This window comes from Syngnathus acus, chromosome 3 (genome assembly GCF_901709675.1).
Source record: "Syngnathus acus chromosome 3, fSynAcu1.2, whole genome shotgun sequence".
Taxonomy (NCBI): domain Eukaryota; kingdom Metazoa; phylum Chordata; class Actinopteri; order Syngnathiformes; family Syngnathidae; genus Syngnathus; species Syngnathus acus.
In genome coordinates, this window is record NC_051089.1 from 7,071,637 (window position 1) to 7,093,682 (window position 22,046).

At 41.8% G+C, this 22,046-nt stretch overlaps 3 protein-coding genes across 5 annotated transcripts; 1 reads left to right on the forward strand and 2 right to left on the reverse strand.

Moving 5' to 3' along the window:
• Positions 1 to 154: 154 nt before the first annotated feature.
• Positions 155 to 3,749, reverse strand: LOC119121081 (keratinocyte-associated protein 3). 2 transcript variants are annotated; one of them, XM_037248484.1, is made up of 6 exons: positions 3,583 to 3,749; positions 2,735 to 2,919; positions 2,383 to 2,442; positions 2,095 to 2,292; positions 1,875 to 2,009; positions 155 to 1,762 (listed from the first exon to the last, which is right to left on the reverse strand). In XM_037248484.1, the coding sequence occupies exons 1-6, from the start codon at positions 3,593 to 3,595 to the stop codon at positions 1,691 to 1,693; spliced, it is 663 nt and encodes a 220-aa protein (XP_037104379.1). In that variant the 5' UTR covers positions 3,596 to 3,749; the 3' UTR covers positions 155 to 1,690. The 2 variants fall into 2 exon arrangements, with proteins under 2 accessions (XP_037104379.1, XP_037104380.1); XM_037248485.1 differs by lacking the exon at positions 3,583 to 3,749 and adding an exon at positions 3,187 to 3,328.
• A 175-nt stretch (positions 3,750 to 3,924) lies between these two features.
• On the reverse strand, positions 3,925 to 12,606 carry LOC119121080 (nuclear receptor-binding protein-like). Of its 2 annotated transcripts, XM_037248482.1 has the most exons (18): positions 12,433 to 12,606; positions 11,531 to 11,888; positions 11,211 to 11,333; positions 10,589 to 10,684; positions 10,372 to 10,461; positions 9,942 to 9,982; positions 9,771 to 9,865; positions 9,437 to 9,520; positions 8,762 to 8,820; positions 8,587 to 8,685; positions 8,287 to 8,419; positions 8,030 to 8,117; positions 7,812 to 7,862; positions 7,354 to 7,489; positions 7,228 to 7,281; positions 7,003 to 7,066; positions 6,000 to 6,055; positions 3,925 to 5,782 (listed from the first exon to the last, which is right to left on the reverse strand). In XM_037248482.1, exons 2-18 carry the CDS (start codon positions 11,750 to 11,752, stop codon positions 5,723 to 5,725), a joined length of 1,551 nt encoding a protein of 516 aa, XP_037104377.1. In that variant the 5' UTR covers positions 11,753 to 11,888; positions 12,433 to 12,606; the 3' UTR covers positions 3,925 to 5,722. The 2 variants fall into 2 exon arrangements, with proteins under 2 accessions (XP_037104377.1, XP_037104378.1); XM_037248483.1 differs by lacking the exon at positions 12,433 to 12,606 and having other exon boundaries at positions 11,211 to 11,376; positions 11,531 to 11,642.
• An 862-nt stretch (positions 12,607 to 13,468) lies between these two features.
• On the forward strand, positions 13,469 to 21,928 carry kctd3 (potassium channel tetramerization domain containing 3). The gene is made up of 19 exons (XM_037248480.1): positions 13,469 to 13,917; positions 14,160 to 14,213; positions 14,896 to 14,941; positions 15,127 to 15,200; positions 15,273 to 15,331; positions 16,042 to 16,122; positions 16,188 to 16,331; positions 16,398 to 16,482; positions 16,552 to 16,742; positions 16,817 to 16,932; positions 17,179 to 17,266; positions 17,358 to 17,474; positions 17,750 to 17,920; positions 18,006 to 18,161; positions 18,231 to 18,327; positions 18,626 to 18,819; positions 18,973 to 19,111; positions 19,198 to 19,320; positions 19,453 to 21,928. The coding sequence occupies exons 1-19, from the start codon at positions 13,847 to 13,849 to the stop codon at positions 19,994 to 19,996; spliced, it is 2,550 nt and encodes an 849-aa protein (XP_037104375.1). The 5' UTR covers positions 13,469 to 13,846; the 3' UTR covers positions 19,997 to 21,928.
• Positions 21,929 to 22,046: the final 118 nt, after the last annotated feature.

The window sequence follows — 22,046 nt, forward strand, 5'->3', positions numbered from 1 at the left end:
TCCAAACTGTAGCTTTCATCTTGCACTGCAGGAAGGGAAAGAGATTTACATCAACATGCAATGCTTTCATTCTACACATCGATTATCTAATATGTTTATATGTGATTATCGTGATAGTGCACAAAAAGCACAGGGTTCTATGACAAGACAAGCATTGGTGGGGGAAAACTGAATCAAAAAATATTTTTTATTGAAATGGTCCAACAGGGGCTGTCTCTGGATTGGAATGGACAATGCTAATTTCTTTGTGCAAATAAAAAAAATGTTGAAATATTCCTCGTAGCCTGTCAACAACTTGAAATGAACATAAGCTCAGCGGCGCAAATCAATTTCAAAATTAATGTACCACGTTCACAAATGTTTGCCCACTACTCAAGTAAATGCATATTTAAAAAAAAAAAACGTTTCAAACACATGCACAGTTTCAGGAGCTCAAGATTCTGGATAAATATTTACAGGGCATCGGTCATTTGTCCCGACAGTACAAGGAGCAGAGAAAGCTCGATGTGGTGACCTCAAAGTGAGCCTGCCTGATGGCACGGGCCTCAAAGACTGGTCACTGAGTGATTGTATCAGGCAGCACAATGTCAATATTTATCCCTTGCGGAGTCAGGATTAGGGCTGCGTGCTATGATTCCCTTCCGCACGATTGAGCACAGCACTAGATTAACTGTTTGGCGGCTCTGATGTGATCCTCTCTGTCACTGGGATGTGTGCATACGTGTGTGTTTATGTGTGTGTGTGGTCCGTGAATGCTAAGACTGTTGGCCCACATACTGGTCGAACCATTTAATGTAGAAAAGTAATGTTCAGTGAGGCCTCACACGCACTCAACATCATTGACACTGTATGTGCTCATGCACAAATTCAACTAGATCTTTGCAGGCTAAACATAAAGAACATCTTTTTACTTGTTCACTCTGGGGATTGGCAATATACAATAATACGTAACAATAAAACCTAATATCTATCAATTGTGAATTGCTAATAAAAATTGGCAAAATGAAATGCACTATGAGGCTTCACACAGAAGAGGCGCTGTTGATTAAGGCTTGCCAGTCAACACTCTTATACTCACAAAAATCAATTAAGTGATGGAAAATGTTTTGTTATCTTATTATTCAAATTGTCAACAAAATAAAATCTCTGAGGAACAGGCCTCTGTCTTTCTGTGTTTTTCCTTCTAAACAGATCTAAGAATAAATTGTGAATAACAACAAAAGGCTCTGTTTAACCAAAACCAATAAATGCAATTAAATAGGTCCAAGTAATTTTACAAATTAATATTGTGTTAGTCTGGTAATCAGTATAAACAATATACTGTATTACAAAAACAATGTGACTTAGGTTTGAAGGTTGGTTCAGAATATTCACCAAAATGAATCTGTTACATGTCAAATGGTTAACAAAGCTGATAGAAAAATGTCATCAAGATGAATAAAAATGTACAACAGTTTCCTTCATATTGAACAACAGTTTGAGCATGAAATGATATTGAGAAGACAAAGCAAACTTACTACACATAAAAACTGCCCTTGTGTAAATATAGAAATACTGCGTATCAAAGACTTTCAATGTATTTCCTCTTGGTTCTCTCCAACAAAATCAATCAGCCTGCTCATCTCAAAACTACTTCAAGATTTACAAATGTGAACCAATGGAGTGTTGGTACTTGCAGTATTTTGTTCCATCAGGCATCAGGGTTGACATTTGGGCCAATCAAGCGTGTGCTGTGTGGCGAGCGCTCCACCCCTTCCTCCATCTGTGCGAGAGGAACAATGAGGAACTTGAATGTGTGAAAAAAAAAAAAAATGCACAGGACTTTACAGCTCTCCAGCATCACCGCTCACACACAAGTACACACATGCACACACCTGTTCTTTGTAGTAGGTCTTTCCACAGGCCAGCAGCCCCCTGAGAGTCAGTCCTACGATAAAGCACCATACAGACAGGCCACACTCCGCTGCTGCCAACACAGCACTGGTGAACCATATCGCCAGGGTGGTGTCCTAAGATGAACAGCATATAATAATAATAATAATAATAATTAGCAGGGGCTAATCATTGTACATTGAAAGGAGAGTTGAGACTTACATAAATGCGCGTGGTGTCAAATGGGCATTGTGCGCTCACGGGAGAGCGAGCATTGGCGGGCACCACCGTTGTGTTACACCCTCGCATCAGACCCTGACCGTTATGAGCGACCGTCACAGTGATGGCCAAGAGGAGGCCGGCGCAGCACGCCGCTGAGAGCAGGGCGTTCAGGAATGAGGCTAGCAGAAGTCCAATGTGCTGGGAACATCCAAAGACAACATGTTAAATGTGATCAAGGGTAGCAAAAAAAAATGAAAGCTGCGATTCCAGGTACAGTAAAAGTCTTACCAGCTTGAAGATACGAAGGTTCCTTGACACCACAATGGCGATGATCCCTGTGGCAATGCTCTGAAACATGAGTCATAAACAAAAACATTGGTTAGGTAAATAAACTTGCCTTTTATTACAGTTTCACATGAGATGCATTATCTTTGAATACCGTTGGTAATTGTGCCATCATGATTACTTTCTGTTCAATGTGGCAGCACAATGTAAAGGAGAACATTGAATATATTGTGGAAACAACTGATAATAAACAAATTCGGTCTTGTTTTTCCCACTTCAGTAAAAGTACTGGAGCAAATGTTCGACTCGCGTACATCGTTTTTGAAACAGCGCAAGAATGAATACTTGACCTCACCAGCAGACCCGAGGTGACAGAAATTATGTTAGCTGCTGTGTATTCGGTGGTAATTTCTTGGCTGGGTTTGGAAATGTGTCGCAGGACACTGCCATGGACGATAGCGCCAAGGATGAAGTTAATGTGGCCCACCAGGATGAGTGCCAAGCCCTTTTGCATCAATCTCCCCGGCCCCTTTTCCTTATCTGCAAATACAATACATGCAAGGAATTACAAAAAAAGATCATATTATCTTTCAACATGCATAGGTAGAGATGAAAATTAATACAATTGAAATGGTCAATATAAAAATATGACTTTTACATTACTTTATTGTTGTAGTTTTGTAATAGGCAACTGAAGAACTGTACTTCTAAGGGTAAAAATAGTTATGCAGTGTTCAATACATATAGAAACAAACAATCCCCAACAAATACATGAATTAGATTTGAAGTTATGAGTGACTCACTTACAGCATGAACCTCTTTGAAAGTAGGCCAATTATGTTACATCAATCCACATAATTCTGCATTAGAAGTGAGTGCTAATGAGATGTGAAGGTTTCACCACAGTGAAGCGCATTTGTTTTTACAGCCTTTGTCGTTTCACTGACTCCCCGAGGGGCAACGACCTTTTTTTCATCGGGGGACTTGTCTGAGCATGAATGTGCCTTTGAGTACTTACTGTAATAGGTAGAATGATCGGATTTATATAAACACCCCATGAATTAGGTAGATTAAATCATGTAACGTCCTTTCATTCACTGACATTGTTATTTCCATGCAGAAGGCCTGGGCATCAACAACGCGGGCAAAACCAATCGAAAGCGTCAAAAACCATATGACATGATCAACTTTACAATAACTCACCAAAAGTACACATTTTCTTCTCGGCCAGGTGTGTTGCTTTGAATATAAAATCGACGTAATAGTAATGACGCCCGTAGTTTACGAGCAACTTTTCCCACCAGCTTCCCACTGTTAGTGCTGGGTCCACTTCCGGATTGACGTCACAGCCCACCTGACGCTTACCTGCCGAAAATGAATTTACTGGACAACAGCATAACATTATCATAACGTGGTAAAAACTGAACTCAGGATTATAATCTTTCGAGGTAGACTTCAGTTTCAGTTCGAAAATTCTAAATTATACATATATATCCTCAAAATGTGATGCGACTGTACTATTGCACCAAATATTAACAAATCAAGAAGGTTTTCACACATTTATTCAAAAGCAGTCGTGATTTGTACATTCTATCAAAATGCACTTAGAAAATACAGTGACATTCTTGTCATAAACAAAACCCAAATATAACCTTTGGAGAGAAAAAAAATGTTTACATCATCAATACACACTGAGAAATATTACTTGTAGTAACATGAATACAAGTACTCACGAATTACTTGTTTTTCTCCAATTATGTGTTTATGAACGGGCTCATCAAATTGAGCACTTGCACCTACAATGGAATCTCTGAAAGCCAATAATATATAATGGCCGAACTGTTTGGAATTCAACCAACAATTTCTGAGGAATATGCAACACTTGGGAGTTGGATTTATCATGAGACTTCAGCTCAGTAAAATCTTAAGGGCCATCCATCTCCATGAGTAAAGCATTTTTCCATTTCTTTTGGGGGGGGGGGGGGGGGGGGGGTCATTTTGAATTTTGAGTTGATGTCATCACATAAGTGTACCACTGGTGACTGAAGACTTTTGTGCGATGTTGAAAAGTGCTTTGCCTATCTGTGTTCTGCTCGTACAGAACCATATTGCTAACGATAAAAGTAGATCGGAATGTACACTGGAAAGTAACTATCTAAGCAACATCTACTGACTCAAATATAGACTCTCATGTGCAAAATATCCCCGTGCTTGGTTTTTCAGTACAGTCTGCGGTCTTGTTCAATCAGTTCACTATGGCTAATTCAACAAGAACAGGATTTTTATAAAAATAACACAATGCACATTTTGTGTGACTACATTCAGTTCATTACAGTTTTGTTTCAACATTATTGTGCAATTGGCTCTGCAACATAATTTATAACCGATTGTGTGTGTGTGTGTGTGTGAGGGGGGGTTGTTGAGATCATTAATACTGTTTTCTGTGTTCTTGATTCCTGTCATGAGACTGTGCAGAGATACAAAGTGCAAGGCACATTGTCAAAAAAAAACAAAAAAAACATCTGGGGCAACAAAGGGATCAAATTCTCATTCAACTCAAGTGGCTCTGCCATGAAATGAAAATATGGGCAAAAGTTTTCCAAGTGGCTCAGATACCTACCATGATGGTGTGAAAGCATACTATGAAAAAGAGGAACACACGTCACACACACAATGCAACATAAATAAAAAGCGTGAAACTCTCTCCTGAAAACGGCTGTATGTTAAGGAAAAGGCTTTTGAAACATCCGTATATGGCATCAGTGTAAAAGGCACAGCCAATAAGTACTGTCGGTAAAAACAACGAATAAGACAAAAAGATGCAAAGTGAGATGAGAGGTTTTTAAAGTGGAACAACATATAAAAATAAAGAACAAGAGAAAAAAACCGTAACACTGAGTTCACAGCCCCTCACAGTAACAGTTTGCAGATACAAGATTGTCAGCACACACACGCGCGCGCACAAAAACAGGAAAGGGGCTCTTGTTCCAAAGGCTTGCTAACCAACTGAGCATTCAGCCATTTACATGTGTTGCTTTCCACCTACAGTTGTGAGACTAATACTTAACATTGAACCTGACAGGATGAAGAAAGAGCTGGTAATGCGCTGTCAAAGCAAAATTGACCAATGAGAATCAATCAACGGCATGGATAACGTCAATTGCCGACGCAGAAAGGCACAGCCTCGCTCATTTGGTATCATCCAAATGCACTTGTGAAGTTCATCCCTGATGTAACAGAAACGTACACTGTTGGGTTTTTTGGTCACATTCAATTTTAAGAATCCAGCATTTTGAGTGCTTTTAAAGGGAAAATGTAACAGACTTGTGTGGAGCACCTAGTGCTAGTTAAGAGCTTGACGCAAGCTTTCTTGAAGGAGTGAGGCTATTTTGGTTTGGTCCATCTGCGGAGAGAACAACAGAAATTATTACAGAACAGGAACACGCAGACAAAAAAAAAAAAAGAAAAATCCATTAGTGTGGGTGGGAAAGTGTACATATAAGGAATAGCAATTGTGCAACACACTAGAGGGCATGAAGCGCGGTCAGCAGTCGTTTTTCCTCACAATACCGACCACCCACACACAGTCAGTGTCAATCTATTAAAAGCAGTCTACACACCTCACAGATGAAGCCCAGTTGCACCAATTCTCCAGCCAAATTGTGAACATTTTCTTCTGAAACCCAAAGCAGCAGTTAGGAAACATAATAGCTTAAGAAAATCCTGTTCACATGTTGCTTTCTTAAAAATCTACATTTGTCAAACAGAGGCATCTAACACAGTTGTGACTTGGGATCATCTGTTTTTTTCCGAAAAACTTTCATCGTACGTTACTCGTGTTTTAATTAATGAGACTTGTATTTAAATTTTACTCATATTTCTATAGTATATTTCTATACACTGATATAGTAAAAGCAGAGGAGATTAAGTGTCCAAGTGTGTCAGTGACGCAAGAAAATGCAAGCTGCCAAGAGACGGCCGATTTTGACACAAGAGGTGACAGCTGTCAGCTGCAGTCTCCTCTTAGTGGCTTCTCGAATGCAAACTTTTAACATTACACGTTACATGTACTTGCGTGAGCTACTACATTTATTATTCTGACCGTTAATACTGCTAGCTTGTAAATTATTCTGTCATTTCCATTCCGCTTGTCAAATGGACTCAGCCAGAATGTCACGTATGTAAATGTGGGTACGCACGAGAATTCTTGCTTTTGGCAAATATATTGTTCAAAACAGAAGTGTTCAATTTGGGCCTTTAAAATAAATTTAAAAAAAAAAAATAATGAGAAAAAATAATTCTGTCATTGGAATCTGCTAGAACATAAATTGAAAGGTTGTGGCAGGCAGACGCTGCTGAAAATAGTTAGCACGCTCTTGTCAGGCATCTCACGCTCACTTTCACACATGCCTCAGTGCACACATATGGACACATCCTCAATATTAACAATGTGAGTGGGAAGGGGGGGGGGGCATAAAAATGTGAGCGCAATTTCAATAGGCAATGGCGTCATAGCCACAGTATACCAAAGCCGCTCATTCTTTTTTGCTTCTATATATTTACATTCAAAGTCTTCTGGGTATTATAGTGTGTGTGTGTGTGTGGTAGCGGCGTGGGTCTTACGAGGTAACATGTCACAGCTTAGATGTCTGTTCAGCCTGTCCTCCAGCTTTAGCAGCAATGTCAGCTAGACAATCAGAAACAATTGGGAGCATTACATTTCAAAATCATATTTTGTATGGAAGGAAAAAAACCAACAAAAAAAACCCCAACAACCTAGAGAACATGCATTGCCAATGTCATCAGTGTTGTAGCATTTAATATTTTGTGTAGGGTTTATAAGCTTACATGATATTTGGGTCCCTCTTCAATGAGTTCAACATTGCACTGCATTTGAATGACCTGAAGGAGACCAGAAAGAAATCGGAGTTGATTTCCTCCTATAAAGAAATATAAGCACTGCGTCTCACGCACCCGCCGTGTCTCCAGCTCCGCAGGCTCAGGCGTAGGAGACTTGACCACAGGAACGACAACAGGAGATTTAACATTCAGCCGTGGGGGCTGGTTCGGCGAAGAAAGGCCGAACGCCATAAGGGGGTAAATCCCGTTTCTGATTGAGAGTGAGAGATGGGGACAGAGATGAGTTTACAGAGGGTTTGGAAATGCAGAAGACGACTCTGCACAATCCAACCTATTACATCCTAACCCATCCTGTAAGCAACAATATACAACGAAAGTGGCAGAAGGAGGGGAAAATAAATCATACGAGTGCAGGGCAGAGAGGCTTATTAATGTCAGGGCACCAGAGGATAACAAAGACAACAGGGTCCACGAAACAGATCACTTCTGCCCCCAAGTGGAGAAACGGGACAGAGTCATCTTTGGTGAGCAGATGCAATCTTATGAAACATATAGAGATTCTTCTTTTTTACCGAACGTCCTCCAGGAATTTATCGAGTTCCAAGGCGGGAAACTGTGACAGTCTAGAGGAAAACACACAAACAAACTTAAGATATGAAATATGATATGTTTGTATGTTTATAAAGTCCTTGGTTATATTTGTAGTGCATTATTAGCTGATTAACTGGTCAACTCCATTCTTACATTATTCTTCCAGGAAATGACAAAGATGGTCAAATGGGGTTCTTACTTGAGCTGAACATCTTTCTTGTCAGCGATAATGAGCTCAGGATCCAAGTTTTTGGTTATTTCCTCCAGGGCGTTTTCTGGGATTATGTCTGGACAATTACAAGCCATCAACAATCAATGTCGAGTTGTCCCGTTAAAAGAGGCCCGAAAAGGTGTTATGGCCCCAGACTGTTTTGTTATTTATCGCAGCTACATTTTTCTTGGGTCTTATTACAAAACACGAGACAGCAGAACACAGTCAGTGTGTCAGAGGCTCACATTGATGGCTGACAATACAGTGAGCAGCAAGCAGCTTCAGTAGTGGCACTTCAAACAGAGCCTGATTAAAGAGCAGCTCTCGGGCGGTGGGTCTCGTACACGGGTCACAATCCAGGCACTTTTGAATTAGCTCCTAAAAAGCACACAACAATATTGTTGCCTTTCATTGCATGAGGAAGGCAGCTGAACTTTATGTAAATGAATGTTTGAGTCCTTAGTAGATGGCGCTTGTAAAGTTATCTTGGCCCAATGTTAAATCTAAGATGTAAAATCCATTCATCCTGCCTCAATGAGCCTTACCCTCTGTAGAGGGTCTTCTAGCAACTGTATGGCAGTATTGACCGCATCCTCGGACACATACGAAGACTCCCCATTTCCCTGGATCTCCGAAAGAGCCATCTGCAAATGCACGCATAGGAGATGAACATCTTGCGTGTGCCTTATTGTTCATTCTGTTTGAGGGTTACTTCAGCACCTCCAAGGCACACATGCCGAATGAGTAGATGTCTACAGCTGTGCTCATGTCAGTGACAGCTGCAAGCAGACAAGGGAGAAGACAATCAGAGTCCCAAATGTTCATTGCAAGCCAAACATCTGTGGGAGATCTTCAGCACATTATCACAAGGACGGTAAATTAATTAATGAATGATGTCACAATTTGGAGTAGTACACGCTCATCTGAAACCTTTTCTAGTCTGCTTCCCGAATAGTGTCGAGCTCCCCTTGAGCAAGGCACCAATCGATTCACATGGCACATAAGAGGCCCAGTAGTCTTTGCACAGCCCTTTGCCTATAACGTCTTTTTTTTGGATGCCTGCATGTGTGTGCAACACAAATATACAACAGAGTGTTAAATTTGACTTCAATTTTCTATTGTGGGTTTACAATGACACATATGTGCAAATCTTTCTCTGGCACCCTCTGGTGGTGAGGCTATACAGAAATTACAATAGCCTCACACAAAGGGCATTCAAAAATGACCACAGAGATAAAAAATAAAAAATGGAATTTATCCACTTTTGCCTTTCTATTTGATTGCCTTAACTGTGTGAACATTCACACTGTGAGACAGCGTCACACAATCCAGTCTGATTTGTCCCTCATTCAGTAACGGTACCATTTAATATAGCATTGTTTAGCCATCTCTTACCTCCATATTCTGGGGCAAAGAAATGCAAGTTCTTCTGTTCCTCATGGTATGTCTTCACGTGGGTGTTGATGGTGTCTGGAGCAACTGTGGTGCAACAAAATCAGAAATGAAAAAAAGTTAAGATCAATAAAAAAAACTTTTCATTGAGTTGGGTAGAAAAAGCACAAGCAGACGTAGCAGCGTGGTCTTTAAAGTAGAATGCGTGACCAGATTAAAATAAATTTCCTAATCACATGTGTAAGCAATGTCAAAACTTGTTTTGCAACAAATAAAAACAATGCGAGTGTCACTTGGCTTGAGAACAAACTGAGGATCCGGAAACTGGTCTAAATACCTGATCCGATCTTGATGAGACCATTATGTTGGATGAAGATGGTGTCACAGGTCAGGTTGCCGTGGATGATGGGAGGATCACATGAGTGGAGATAACTGCAGGATGACAACAACAAAGACTCGTGTTCTCTGTGCGCATGTGACCATGAGAACGGAGGAGCATCAGACCAACCTGAGAGCTGACAGGATCTGCGTGCACCACCTCTTCCAAGCCTGACAGAAGCACAATCAAAATCTGCAATTTATCACTTTAATCCAAAAGAATGTAAGCCTTCTATTTGTTTATTAAAATAATATATTAAGTGGGTAGATTATACAAGAATTCACCATAATTACAAAATTCATTTTCATTCATTCATCTGGTGAAAGTGGAGCACGTTTCACCTAATGCAATGTGTAACTTGAAGACTTTAAAAGAAAATCACTGCATTGAGTATATTGCACATAATGGCTGTAAATATGTCTGTGCTTGCACTGACACCCTCAGGTAAAATAATGGCCCAGATTAACTCGCATCCCAAAACCGGTTTTCTATTCTCATGTTATACTTCCTGAACAATTGCACAGTTTAATCAGATTGTGGAATACCAGCCGGCAATTACCTTTTCATTCATGGCCTTGTGATTCTTTTTGGTCTTCTTCAGAAACTGCTTCAAACTTCCAGATGACATGTACTCAGTAATGAAAATCACCTAGAAGAAGAAGTCATGCATTGTGAGAAAGTTTTAATCAAGAACAGATACAGAATATAATAAGGTATCCAATGTATTTATGCATCTATAAATCTCCTGGCATGTGTATACAGTTGACACGGCTTACCCGGTTCTCCTTAGAGTCAATCCAGTACTTGTGGAACTTGACGATATTTGCATGCTCCAAATGCATCAGGTTATCAAAAACAGTCTTGACTTTCTCCTGAACACAGCAAGCAAATTTACATCGTTTCGTGTCATTTCATATTTTGTTTCGTTTCAGTTGCTAACATGAATTGGACGAGTGGGCATCGTGCTTTCATTGTGGAAATGTTTATCAAGAACGAATCTGTAACTGCAACTGTTTGCGCTTCAGACTTGGTTGACATGATCCCGTACCCGCTCCAAACACGATCTTGTTATGGGTTACTAACTTCAGAGCCAGTGGATCAGCATTGAAACGAAAATCAACCGGCCGACCTCGCACCGCCAGAACTCCAGAAAATGTGGCAGCGGTAAGACCAAAATAACATTTTTCCAAAACGAAATGAAAATGAAAAGAAACGAAACAAAATGGCATTATATGCACTTTTCGAAAATAAAAAAAAAAAACTTTTTTGTTTCTTTAATTTATTTACATTTTATTAAACCTACAAATGTGTCAGATCATTTTGTCGTACCCTGTATATATATATATATATATATATATATATATATATATATATATATATATATATATATAGCCTTACCTCCAGCAGCTTGGAGTTCTTCCTCTCTGAGAACATGACTTCATTCCACACAACTTCCACCCCTTCCTCTGTATCCATGGCCAAGTATGCCGTGTCGATCCCAGGAACGTTCCGCTGATTCACCTAAAAATCAATCAATGGCAAGATTGCGGCAATGCGGCAATCTCTTCCATCGTAGAAGTATCACACTGTCACCACCCTCTTAAAGATAGCGAGGGGCAAATCGAAGCTGCCTGAACCACTGAGGTATTGCTAAAGATTCATTACTTGATGCTTCTTTGGCATCAGCTCTCTCCTATCCATCCTTGCTAGTGACTCACCTCCTCTCTGCGCTTCTGCCAACGGCCACAGGGACTATCCTCCAGAATGTCAAACTCGTCTTCACTTTCCTCCTCCTCCTCAGTGGTGCTGGAGGCAGGGGGCTGTGTCGGGGTCCCACTTTGAACCCGCTGAGCATTACAAGACATAACCCCCACCGCCGCAGACTCGGTTTTGTTCGCCTCTGCAGGCGGGGATCCTTTCCCCTCTGCCTCCGCAATCATGGCACCACTTTTGCAGACTGGACTGTCCTCCTCACCGCCTCCTGCTACTGAGCTGTGTGGGTGACGGCGCTCCTCGATCTTTTGAGTTACTCACACGTCCATCTTCTCAGAAGTCTTGCATTTAGACTCCACGGGGCTGCAAACACAAGACACTTTCATTAAAGTGGCAGAAAATTCTTGAAAAAACAAAACAAAAAAAATAAGCCACTTCACTGTAACTCTAGAGGTCCTTTAAAGCAGGGGTCTCAAACTCCAGTCCTCGGGGGCCGCATTCCGACATGTTTTCCAAGTTTCCCTCGTTAAACACACCTGATTCAAATAATCAGTTCATCCTCACGTTCTGCAGGAGCCTGATAATTGAATCAGGTGTGTTTCACGAGGGAAACTTGGAAAACATGTAGGAATGCGGCCCCCGAGGACTGGAGTTTGAGACCCCTGCTTTAAAGCGTGTTGTGAGAAAAGTACGAGCTGTGCTCACAGACAACTTTTAAAACGTGCACCCGTTTAGACTTCAGTCCATTTAGTTCACTTAAGTCTCTTGCCTAATGAAGTCTCCCATCTTTAGCGTTTAAGACGTTTTCTCGCACTTTTTTGCTAACTTACACAGCTAACAGGCCAATAAAAGGTAAATAAACAGCACGCTAGCATGACATTAGGACGCCGTACACGAAGAAGTTTACCGTGTAGCACAGAGTCGACGCCACGTTAAGCAGTGCAGGGTTACATGTTGGTGGAAACGACGGCGAAAAAGCAGCAAAAGTTGCAGAAAGGATACACTTAATCGACTTGTCGTGAAATTTACTGTTGGTTTTCAAGTCTGCCGTGGCCGGAGTGGGAGGGGCAGGTTTGCACTTGAGGAGCTACTCTTTGCGCAAAACAGCGCAGTGTGACGCCACCGGCTCCACTAACGCAAAAAATGACAATTTCAACGATTTAAGACTTGAAATTAATTGTAAATGAACATATCAACAACAACAAAAAAAAAGAAAATTGTCTGACAGTCTAGTGGTTGTGTAACTAAAATACATTGAGAACACGATCCACCGAATTTAGCCACGTATTGTTGACGTCCATTGTGCCTATTTTTATTAAATAAGTAAATAAATATTGTGCCATTGTGCCTATTTTTTTTTTTATTAAATAAGTAAATAAATATTGCGCCATTGGTGCCTATTTTATTAAATAAACAACTAAGTAAATCAATCAATAAATAAACCAATAAATAAATAGAGCTCTTATGATTTACATGTTAGATGTCAAGCCGTTCACTGAAATGTCATAAATTATTAATGCTAATTTTATCTTTAATCAATTCTATACGTTTTACAATCCGTATTAAATGTACAATTGATAGTAATTGTAATCATCTATATATTCAAATGTACGTATGAAATGCTTTATTTTAATAAAGTAAAATTAATCAGCATTAATTAATACAACAAAATAACTAATACTGTTAAATGTAAAGAATGTACTGACAATTAAAGATATACACATGTAAATTGGCCAAAATAATACGATTATTATAGGACTTGACTGATATAAATGTTCGGTGCATAATTGGTGTAATCCGGTTGAAATTAGTATTATAAACATAATACGTATAAGAAAACACGCGGAAGTGTCTTCACACGAAAGCAGAAGTAGTTGTGAGTGCTCCTCTCGCTCTCGATATGTACTCTCAGCACAGCTGGTTCACGTGTTGTGAGATGCTTCTCTCGCTCTCGATATGTACTCTCGGCACAGCTGGTTCACGTTGCAGCGCAAGATGTTATTTACGATGAACACGACAGCCTGGTAGTGATGCGAACGCGTCCGTGGGCGATAAGGGAGCCATCACATTGTTACAATCTTGGATTTTAAAGCTCCACCTTGTTTGTTAGGATAGAAAAAAACTAAACAAAGGTCGTCTACATTTCGTTCGTGCGCTCTAGGGGTGTTTTCATGGAGCGGAGAGACGCGGCGGAGGGTGTCAGGCTGCGGAGTCTGGACACCAGCTGAACCAACCGATCTTAGCGTGATGTTAGCATGCTAGCTGACGTGATGAAGCGCTGACTGTGATCTTGTTTGAACTGCTCGCCCGGGGCTCACATCATGGCGACCAACGGCTGCGACCTGACGACGGGGATGGGGGAAATCATCCAGCTGAACGTGGGTGGGACGCGGTAAGTCCCATTCGCTGGGCACGATGGTCACCGTGGGGGTAATTTGAGAAACTGGAGTGTAAAATGAGATGTGCATGGATGGTGTTTGCACACATAATCGCATTGCATTTGTACTTTACAGCAGTAAAGTGCTGCTCTTCTTGGACCATGTTCATACATGCATGTCATCCCGCATTAGCCACATCACTGCTGGTTGATATTAGTAATAACAACAACGTAACACTGTCACTTGTGTTGTGTAGGTTCAGCACCTCCCGACAGACCCTCATGTGGATCCCTGACTCTTTCTTTTCGAGGTAACAACATGAATTTGTCATTATTATTCTTTGGAAATGCAAGGAGATTGTGGGTTATGTGAGGACAAGCAGATGACGTCACCACACTCCCACAAAAAAAAAACACCCATCAGCTCAGTCAAGCGGTTGTATTATGGCAGAGAAGTAGACATGTTCCATTATCTCATCTTTGTCCCGCTTTATGCGTCACTTTTGGCCGCAATTGCTCTGCTGCTGGGAAGATGATGCAAAAAATAGTAATCAGTTACACCTATATATGATTTACAAATGCAATATAAACCCAACATGTTTTTTTGGCCCCAAGCCGGTCTCAAAGTACTTCATGTACTTTAGCTGGAAGTAAATTGCTGTAGACTTCAGGCAAGGAGCTATTACAAAAATGCTTGTTAAAAGTCTCTTTCGTGAAATACAGCAATGCTGTTTTACATGTGCTCATTTGCCAGTGGTGTTAATGGGAAACATTTAAAAAAAAAAATCAGGACTGTTCTGCTTATCAGTGTTGAAGATATTTGTAAAAGTGCTGGTGCATAGAAATGGATACAAGCTTGTGTTAACTGCTTTGTGTGTGTGTGTGTGTGTGTGTGTGTGTGTGTGTGTGTGGGTGTGTGTGTGTGTGTGTGTGTGTGTGTGTGTGTGTGTGTGTGTGTGTGTGTGTGTGTGTGTGTGTGTGTGTGTGTTGCAGTCTGCTGAGTGGAAGAATATCCACTCTTCGGGATGAAACTGGAGCTGTAAGACAGACTTTCTTTATGCATTCAAAATGAGGACAGATCATTTTTCTTATGATGCAGCATACTGACAAAACACAAGAGTGCTTGAGTCTTTTGTGTGTAGATACCCCAAAACAAGTTTAAATTGTGTAGAAAATGCATAATATTCATATAATATAAATCAATTTCTCATTGTCCTTGTCTAGATATTTATTGACCGAGACCCCACAGCTTTTGCACCAATTTTAAACTTCCTCCGAACCAAAGAACTGGACCTGCGGTAAGAAGGCTAATCAAACATTATGCTCACATGTCATCAAATTAATAAATCTACTTGTATATTTCTTTGCAGCGGCGTTAACATCAGCGTTCTGCGGCATGAGGCTGAATTCTACGGCATAACTCCCTTGGGTAAGAAAGAAGAAGAAAAGTGTGGTAAACTGGCGCATTGTTTGTTGAGAGATTTTCTGCAGTCGAAATGCTCTCATTGCATCATTTGTCAAAATGTTTACAACAGCCCAATAGAATTTGATTTATAATAAGTGAAGTTAGGACTCCAAGAGAGGACCTCTTTGATTGTTTTACTTCCCGTTTCACCGTCGGAACTTCCCATCATTGTCTTTGCACTCGAATAGAAGAGGTAACCTTTGTGGGCACTAATAAGGAACATGCCTACATGTCTCGACAGTATATGATTGAAATCATCCTGTTTGTGTTTTACGGGGAGCCATTGTAGAGTTCAAATATACATAAATGAGAATATGGTGGAAAACTAATTCAATGTTTCAATTAAAAAAGTGAAACTCGTATAGATTATGCAGTTGGTGATTTATTTATTTGTTTTTTTGCATGAATTTGTTCTTAAAACTAGCTGGAATGAATTCAGGCAGTGATAGGAGCTCGTTACCGCACTTTTGCTAATCGCTCTTTTATAGCTGCTTAAACCTCCAAACTCACTATCTGACGAATATTACTTTAAAAGCAACGGTTGACTTTCGAAATGAGGTCAGAATTAGCGTTCAGAAAAGTACTTTACCTTTTGAACTGAACTACTTAAAAAAAAGATCTCTTCTGTGATTTTCTGCATCTAGTAATGTGTTGTTTAATACTTGTACGTGTAGTGCGGCGCCTTCTCCTGTGTGAAGAACTGGACCGATCGTCATGTGGCAGCGTTCTCTTCCATGGTTACCTTCCACCTCCAGGTACAACCAACTTGAGCCTGTTCGAGAATATAAAACAAAATGATACATCAGTGTTGTTCTCTCAGTTATCCCTGGCCGCAAGCCAAGCTCTGCCTCTTCCTGTGATGAGCGTGCGGGTCCCAGTGGAGCGGAGGGATTCAGCTACGTCGGTGCTCCTCCTCATCCTCCCCTCCCCTGTTCACCAGGTTTAGAAGGAGCTCATAAACTTGGTGAGTGACTCAAACAAGGTTTGTTTACATGTGAGGCATATCATCTGGGCCTTTTTTCCTGTTCAGGACCAGACCCCCGCAAGGTGCTCATCATAGCGGGACACCACAACTGGATTGTAGCAGCGTACGCACACTTCGTCATCTGCTACAGGTAATTCTGCCACGGCAACACAAGTGTAACTCGTTCACTTCCACAGGCTGACAAAAATGTTCCCGACAGGATAAAGGAATCTACCGGATGGCAACAGGTGTTCTCCTCTCCTTGTCTTGACTGGACCATCGAACGGATCGCACTGAACGCCAAGGTGGTGGGCGGCCCGCACGGGGACAAGGACAAGATGGTGGCCGCCGCCTCCGAAAGCAGCATCATCCTCTGGAGCATCCAAGACGGAGGCAGCGGCAACGAGATTGGTAGATGAGTGGACAGCAGGAAATGAACTGTGCTCGAAAAGGGACTTACTTTGTGTTTTATTTGCCCCCTCAAGGAGTGTTCAGCCTCGGTGTGCCTGTGGATGATCTCTTCTTTATCGGAAACCAGCTGGTGGCGACGAGCCACACGGGGAAGGTCGGAGTTTGGAATGCTGTAACGCAACATTGGCAGGTATGTGGCGAAGAGCTCTTTGTGTGCTGCTCACACATTGGACTTGTATGTGTCCTGGAAAGACAAATAATGGCATCGGCACTCACATATTTGCTGTACAAACAATGGTCCACCGGCACCGGGGTGTCGTGGACCTGCACAATCTGGTTAAATGCAATTGAGTATTTTCTTTTCTTTTACTTGTGATGTGGAATGACTTTTACTTCAAGACAATTATAGTCCGATTCCTTGCTGCTCATGTCCCAGGTTCAAGATGTTGTTCCCATCACCAGCTGCGACACGGCCGGGTCCTTCCTGTTACTGGGCTGCAACAATGGCTCCATCTACTATATTGGTACACACATACATGTTATTTTTTCTTTGACAAGATGCCAACATCGTCTTCTGAACTGTGATACATAAATCTGTTTTCCTCCTTTTGCTAGACATGCAAAAGTTCCCACTGAGGATGAAAGACAACGATCTCCTGGTGACAGAGCTTTATCACGATCCCTCAAACGACGCTATCACTGCACTGTCTGTCTACCTCACGCCTAAAACCAGTCAGTCGTAAAGTATTACACTTGCGAGCAAAAAAAAAAAAAAAGAGTACTAGGTTGTTGTTTTTTTCTTTCAAAGCGCCTACAGTTTACAAGGTCAAGAGATGTTCAATGTTTGTGAAAATTTCGAAGAATCGCACAAAGGCTAGACAGGGTGCAACCATAGATACATTAAAGAGTTGATGGAATGCTCAAAGTAAATTTTAAAATACATGGGAAATGATAGCAAAGATATTTAGGTCAGTAAAAAAAAGTTGAGTTTTGTTTTTTTTCTTCAGGTGTGAGTGGGAACTGGATCGAGATTGCTTACGGGACCAGCAGCGGTGCAGTGAGAGTCATCGTGCAGCATCCAGAGACGGTGGGCTCGGGCCCTCAGCTCTTCCAGACTTTCACTGTTCACAGGAGCCCCGTCACAAAAATCATGTTGTCTGAGAAACACCTGGTCTCAGGTGAGGTGGGGGGTACGATGGCATATATGAAAGATGAGGGTCACAGCTGTTACATCCTTTCTTGTTCATTCTCTACTGGCGGCAGTGTGCGCCGACAACAACCACGTTCGCACGTGGACGGTGACCCGCTTCCGAGGGATGATTTCCACCCAGCCGGGCTCCACGCCCTTGGCCTCTTTCAAAATACTTTCCCTGGAGGAAACGGAGAGCCACGGCAGCTACTGTTCAGGGAACGACATCGGTGATAACCAGCCTAGTGTCTGAAGATTGGTGCAGTTATTTCCTTGAGTGAGACGCATTGTGCTCTCAGGTCCGTTTGGAGAGCGAGATGATCAACAAGTATTTATCCAGAAGGTTGTTCCCATCACCACCAAGCTCTTTGTGAGACTCTCATCCACTGGGAAAAGGTACGTCAATATACACATGATATTAACATCTTAAGAAATTTTGAGTATAGTAAGTACATTCTTATTTTTGTCGTATATAAATCAGAAGTAATCTAACTACACCGACTGGTAACTAGGTCACACTAAGACTGACCTGTGAGAGGCAGGATGGCGCCACAGTGCATCAATATCTAATAGGACAAAGAAGAGTACTAAATAACTAGGAAAAGTTCTGGCTGTGCGATTAGTCGATTATTAAAATGTTTTGTTAGAGTGATTTATTTTTCCTTGTTTTGAACCTGATCTTTTTGTGTCATAGAATCTGTGAAGTGCAGTCGGTGGACGGGACCACCGTCTCTTGCTTTATGGTGCGGGAGTGCGAGGGTTCAAGCCGGATGGGCTCGCGACCTCGCCGCTATCTGTTCACCGGTCACGGCAATGGCAGCATCCAACTGTGGGACCTGACCACCGCCATGGACACTGCCAACAAAGGAGAGGAAAAGAAGAAAGTCGGCAAGTGTCACAACATTCTGTGGCGCTCGCTTTGCTGTGATGTCATGTGTGGCTCTCATACTTGCCAGCTGTAACACAGAGGCCCCTTGTGAAAAAAACAAAAAACGTTTCTTTGTAAAAAGTCTGACAACTGAAGACGTCTCTATTGCGTAGAAGTCGGCGGCCCCACAGAGGAGGAACTTCTGCAGCTGTTGGACCAGTGTGACCTGAGCACGTCCCGCTGCGCCACTCCAAACATTAGCCCTGCACCCTCGGTGCTGCACCAAACGCGCCTCAAAGAATTTTCCCCGAGGTAAAGATCACACCAAATAGAAAGAAAGCTGCCACCTTACAAACGGACACAACATCACCGGTCCGGTGTCGTCTGTCATCCGTCAGTGTGCAGTCACAGGCTCCGGAAGCCATTCCTGAGACCCAGGTGACCTACGGAGCTGTGCGGCCATACAGGGAGAGCCCCCTGCTGGCTCGGGCCAGAAGAACAGAATCCTTCCACAGCAACAGGTGAAAAACTTGACAATGCAAACACCTTGTTGATTTGAAAGCTTGTCTAAGCCACGCCACGCCACTTTATCCATGGTTACTGACATTCCAGTGAACCAGATCGAAATTGCTTTACCTCTGACTTTGTCACAGAGACTTCCAGGACTTCAGCCTGAGTCGTGGCCTCCTGGACAGCACAGAGCAGAGTTCCAGTCAGCCCGCAGACATCCGCCGTTCCCTCTGTGATTTTGGGTCCGAGGAGAGCGAGAGGAGGCTGTCTGCCATGGAGCTGTGGACCTGCCGCAGCAACAATGCAAACGCTTTAACTGCTCCGGGCAGGACGAAGGCTGAAGGCGGGAGTCAGGACTCTCCCCGGCAGCCCCCGGACAGCCCCGTCCCCGGAGAAGCTGATGTCAGACGAAAGGTACACTTGCAGCCTGAGGAGGGGGATGGCACAGGAGCTGCTCCAGATGGGGTGAAGGTGGAGGGAGGCGTGAAGAAGAGGGGAGTTTTGGAGGTGGGCTTTCTAGGGAGGAAGAGGGCACCCCCAGTCCCGCTCCTCTCCTCGGGATCCGAAGGCGGCGGCAGTGACTCATCCGCCACCGCTTCTCCTTCTCCCACCAAATTGACATCCTGCACCTCGCCGCGACACAGGAAGCTTACTGCTGAGTTGTCCAATCAGGACAGTAGCCTTTGACAGACTTCTCTCATGGTACAAAACTTGAGTGACAGTTTATCAATCCAGAATGCATTTACACTGCATGGCTCAGGTGACTAAACTAGGCTGAGATGATTCCATTCATTTTTAAGATTGGAATTGGATTAATGGGAATTAAGCAGAGATTTAACAAGGGATTGAAGGTTGGCTCTTAATAGCTAGATATATGCAAGTACCTTAAATTAACGTACTGTTATGGCTTTGCGTCCGAACGAGGATCGCTGTAGGAGCTCTAGTTAGCATGGATGTTTGCTAGTTAATTCCCAGACTTCAAACTCCAATTGAAATTTACTGGAAACCTCTCAGAGATGGTTTTCCTTGAAACAACAAGATTAACAGCTGCTTTAAATTTAAACTACTACAATGAAAGCATAGACCATTACATATGGTCTAACAATGTGACATTGGAGAACACTTTATAGAACACTAAATATGGTTCATTAGCAAAATAATTGCTGACAGTGGGTCATGGAGTGTATCCGCCAATGAATCAAACAAGCAAACTTAACACTATGTATTTTTTTAATTATTGTATTATTTATGCGATGACTTGAAATGTCTGCCCCATAAGATAATCTCAAGTCAACCAGTCAAAATTTGTCACTTGGACCTGCAGTGTAAATCCAACAAGGTAAAGCTTCAGCGTTCCTGTGAGCTCAAACTGGATGAGCCCATGTTGATGGAAACACCAACATATAGTAACAAACTGGAGTCAATGGTACAAGACATTCCCATTAAAGTGAATATTTAGATCAATGTAATAATCGTTAAAAGTATTGTACTGACAGTACAGTCAAATAAGAATTTGTAGTGTTTGACAGTCAGCTGTCAAGATGCACATCAGCAATGCGCACACAAAGATGACGAGATGGTCATGTAGCAACAAGATAGCCAAGGTGACTGCTTCTTGCTTCCTGTCTGCATTCACCACTTGTTTTATCACTCCTTTTTTCATGCTTCATTGCATTGAAAGGCACATAATGCACGTGCGAAGCATGCATCATTTAAAAAAAATACACAGGAAAAAGTGTATTGTGACTCACAAGTTGATAAAACATTTTCTACTACTTCATACTAAAAAACGTTTGCTCCATTTTAACAATGCTACAACTAAGCTTTATTATTATTATGATTAATGCTTTTCACAGTGATGCCTGCCTCTGCAAGATTATCCAAATTATTTATATTTTTACAATTTCACAAGGATCCTACACTACATCACTTTATCATGTTTGCCTCATCTTGTGTGTGCCTTACTCAACTTGTTTTAATGCTTATCACTATCAGCCCGTTGCTTTAAAAGACAATGAGGCGTCACGTCATGGAATGACATCAGCGGACGACTTTAAATAAGTGATTGATATCAATTAGTCTTGTAAATAGTCGATTGTAACTGGAAAACTGGCTTGGGGCGCGTCTTCACTCTAGTTAGCTGCATGTGAACCGTCGAGATGACGCGCCTGGTTTTTCGCACGGTGTTTTAAATAAAGCCTGGCAACATACTGGAAAACAGACGAGGCTAAATACAAGGTCATGAAGTCAAGGGTCCTGTGCGGCATCCTTGAAACGCACACTAAAAAACAAAGTCCTACCATGATGGATTCATACCTGTGATGTTTTGTCATCCTTTATATTGTTGAGAATTATACACACACTATAGAACTGATGCTATTGGACCTGCCATTTGCACTATGAACACATACTTTTATTTTATATACAAGTATATACTAAATGTATCAATGTGTTAGCATTCAAGTTGCTCCTTGTTCGTGTTTACATGCTGAAATATACCTTGTGTGTGTTAAGATAATAAATCCTGAAATGTTATATTGGGAGATTATTTCCACTTGCCTACAGCTGTGTCACCAAAGTGGACATTTGGACACTCCAATAAAGAATTATCATGCAGTTCATTTGTTTAGTCATTGGTTAAGAAGATGATTAGTGTCTTGTTCTATTCTCTGCTTGGCCCAATTTGAAGTAACGTTATGTCATTTGTGTGTAAAAAGAAATTCCTTACAGTGATTAC

What these genes read in the sequence shown, in the direction of transcription:
- LOC119121081 (XM_037248484.1), bottom strand. An exon ending in TTGACACCACGCGCATTTAT is followed by an intron (nt 2,010 to 2,094) that starts GTAAGTCTCAAC and finishes TGTTCATCTTAG; the next exon opens with GACACCACCCTGGCGATATG. An exon ending in AGACCTACTACAAAGAACAG is followed by an intron (nt 1,763 to 1,874) that starts GTGTGTGCATGT and finishes CCTCTCGCACAG; the next exon opens with ATGGAGGAAGGGGTGGAGCG.
- LOC119121080 (XM_037248482.1), bottom strand. Translation starts at nt 11,752, where the DNA reads ATGATTGCGGAGGCAGAGGGGAAAGGATCCCCGCCTGCAGAGGCGAAC. An exon ending in AGAACTCCAAGCTGCTGGAG is followed by an intron (nt 10,685 to 11,210) that starts GTAAGGCTATAT and finishes TGCTGTGTTCAG; the next exon opens with GAGAAAGTCAAGACTGTTTT. An exon ending in CTTTGCCCCAGAATATGGAG is followed by an intron (nt 8,821 to 9,436) that starts GTAAGAGATGGC and finishes GTCTGCTTGCAG; the next exon opens with CTGTCACTGACATGAGCACA.
- kctd3 (XM_037248480.1), top strand. Translation starts at nt 13,847, where the DNA reads ATGGCGACCAACGGCTGCGACCTGACGACGGGGATGGGGGAAATCATC. An exon ending in ACCAAAGAACTGGACCTGCG is followed by an intron (nt 15,201 to 15,272) that starts GTAAGAAGGCTA and finishes ATTTCTTTGCAG; the next exon opens with CGGCGTTAACATCAGCGTTC. An exon ending in AGAAGGAGCTCATAAACTTG is followed by an intron (nt 16,332 to 16,397) that starts GTGAGTGACTCA and finishes TTTCCTGTTCAG; the next exon opens with GACCAGACCCCCGCAAGGTG.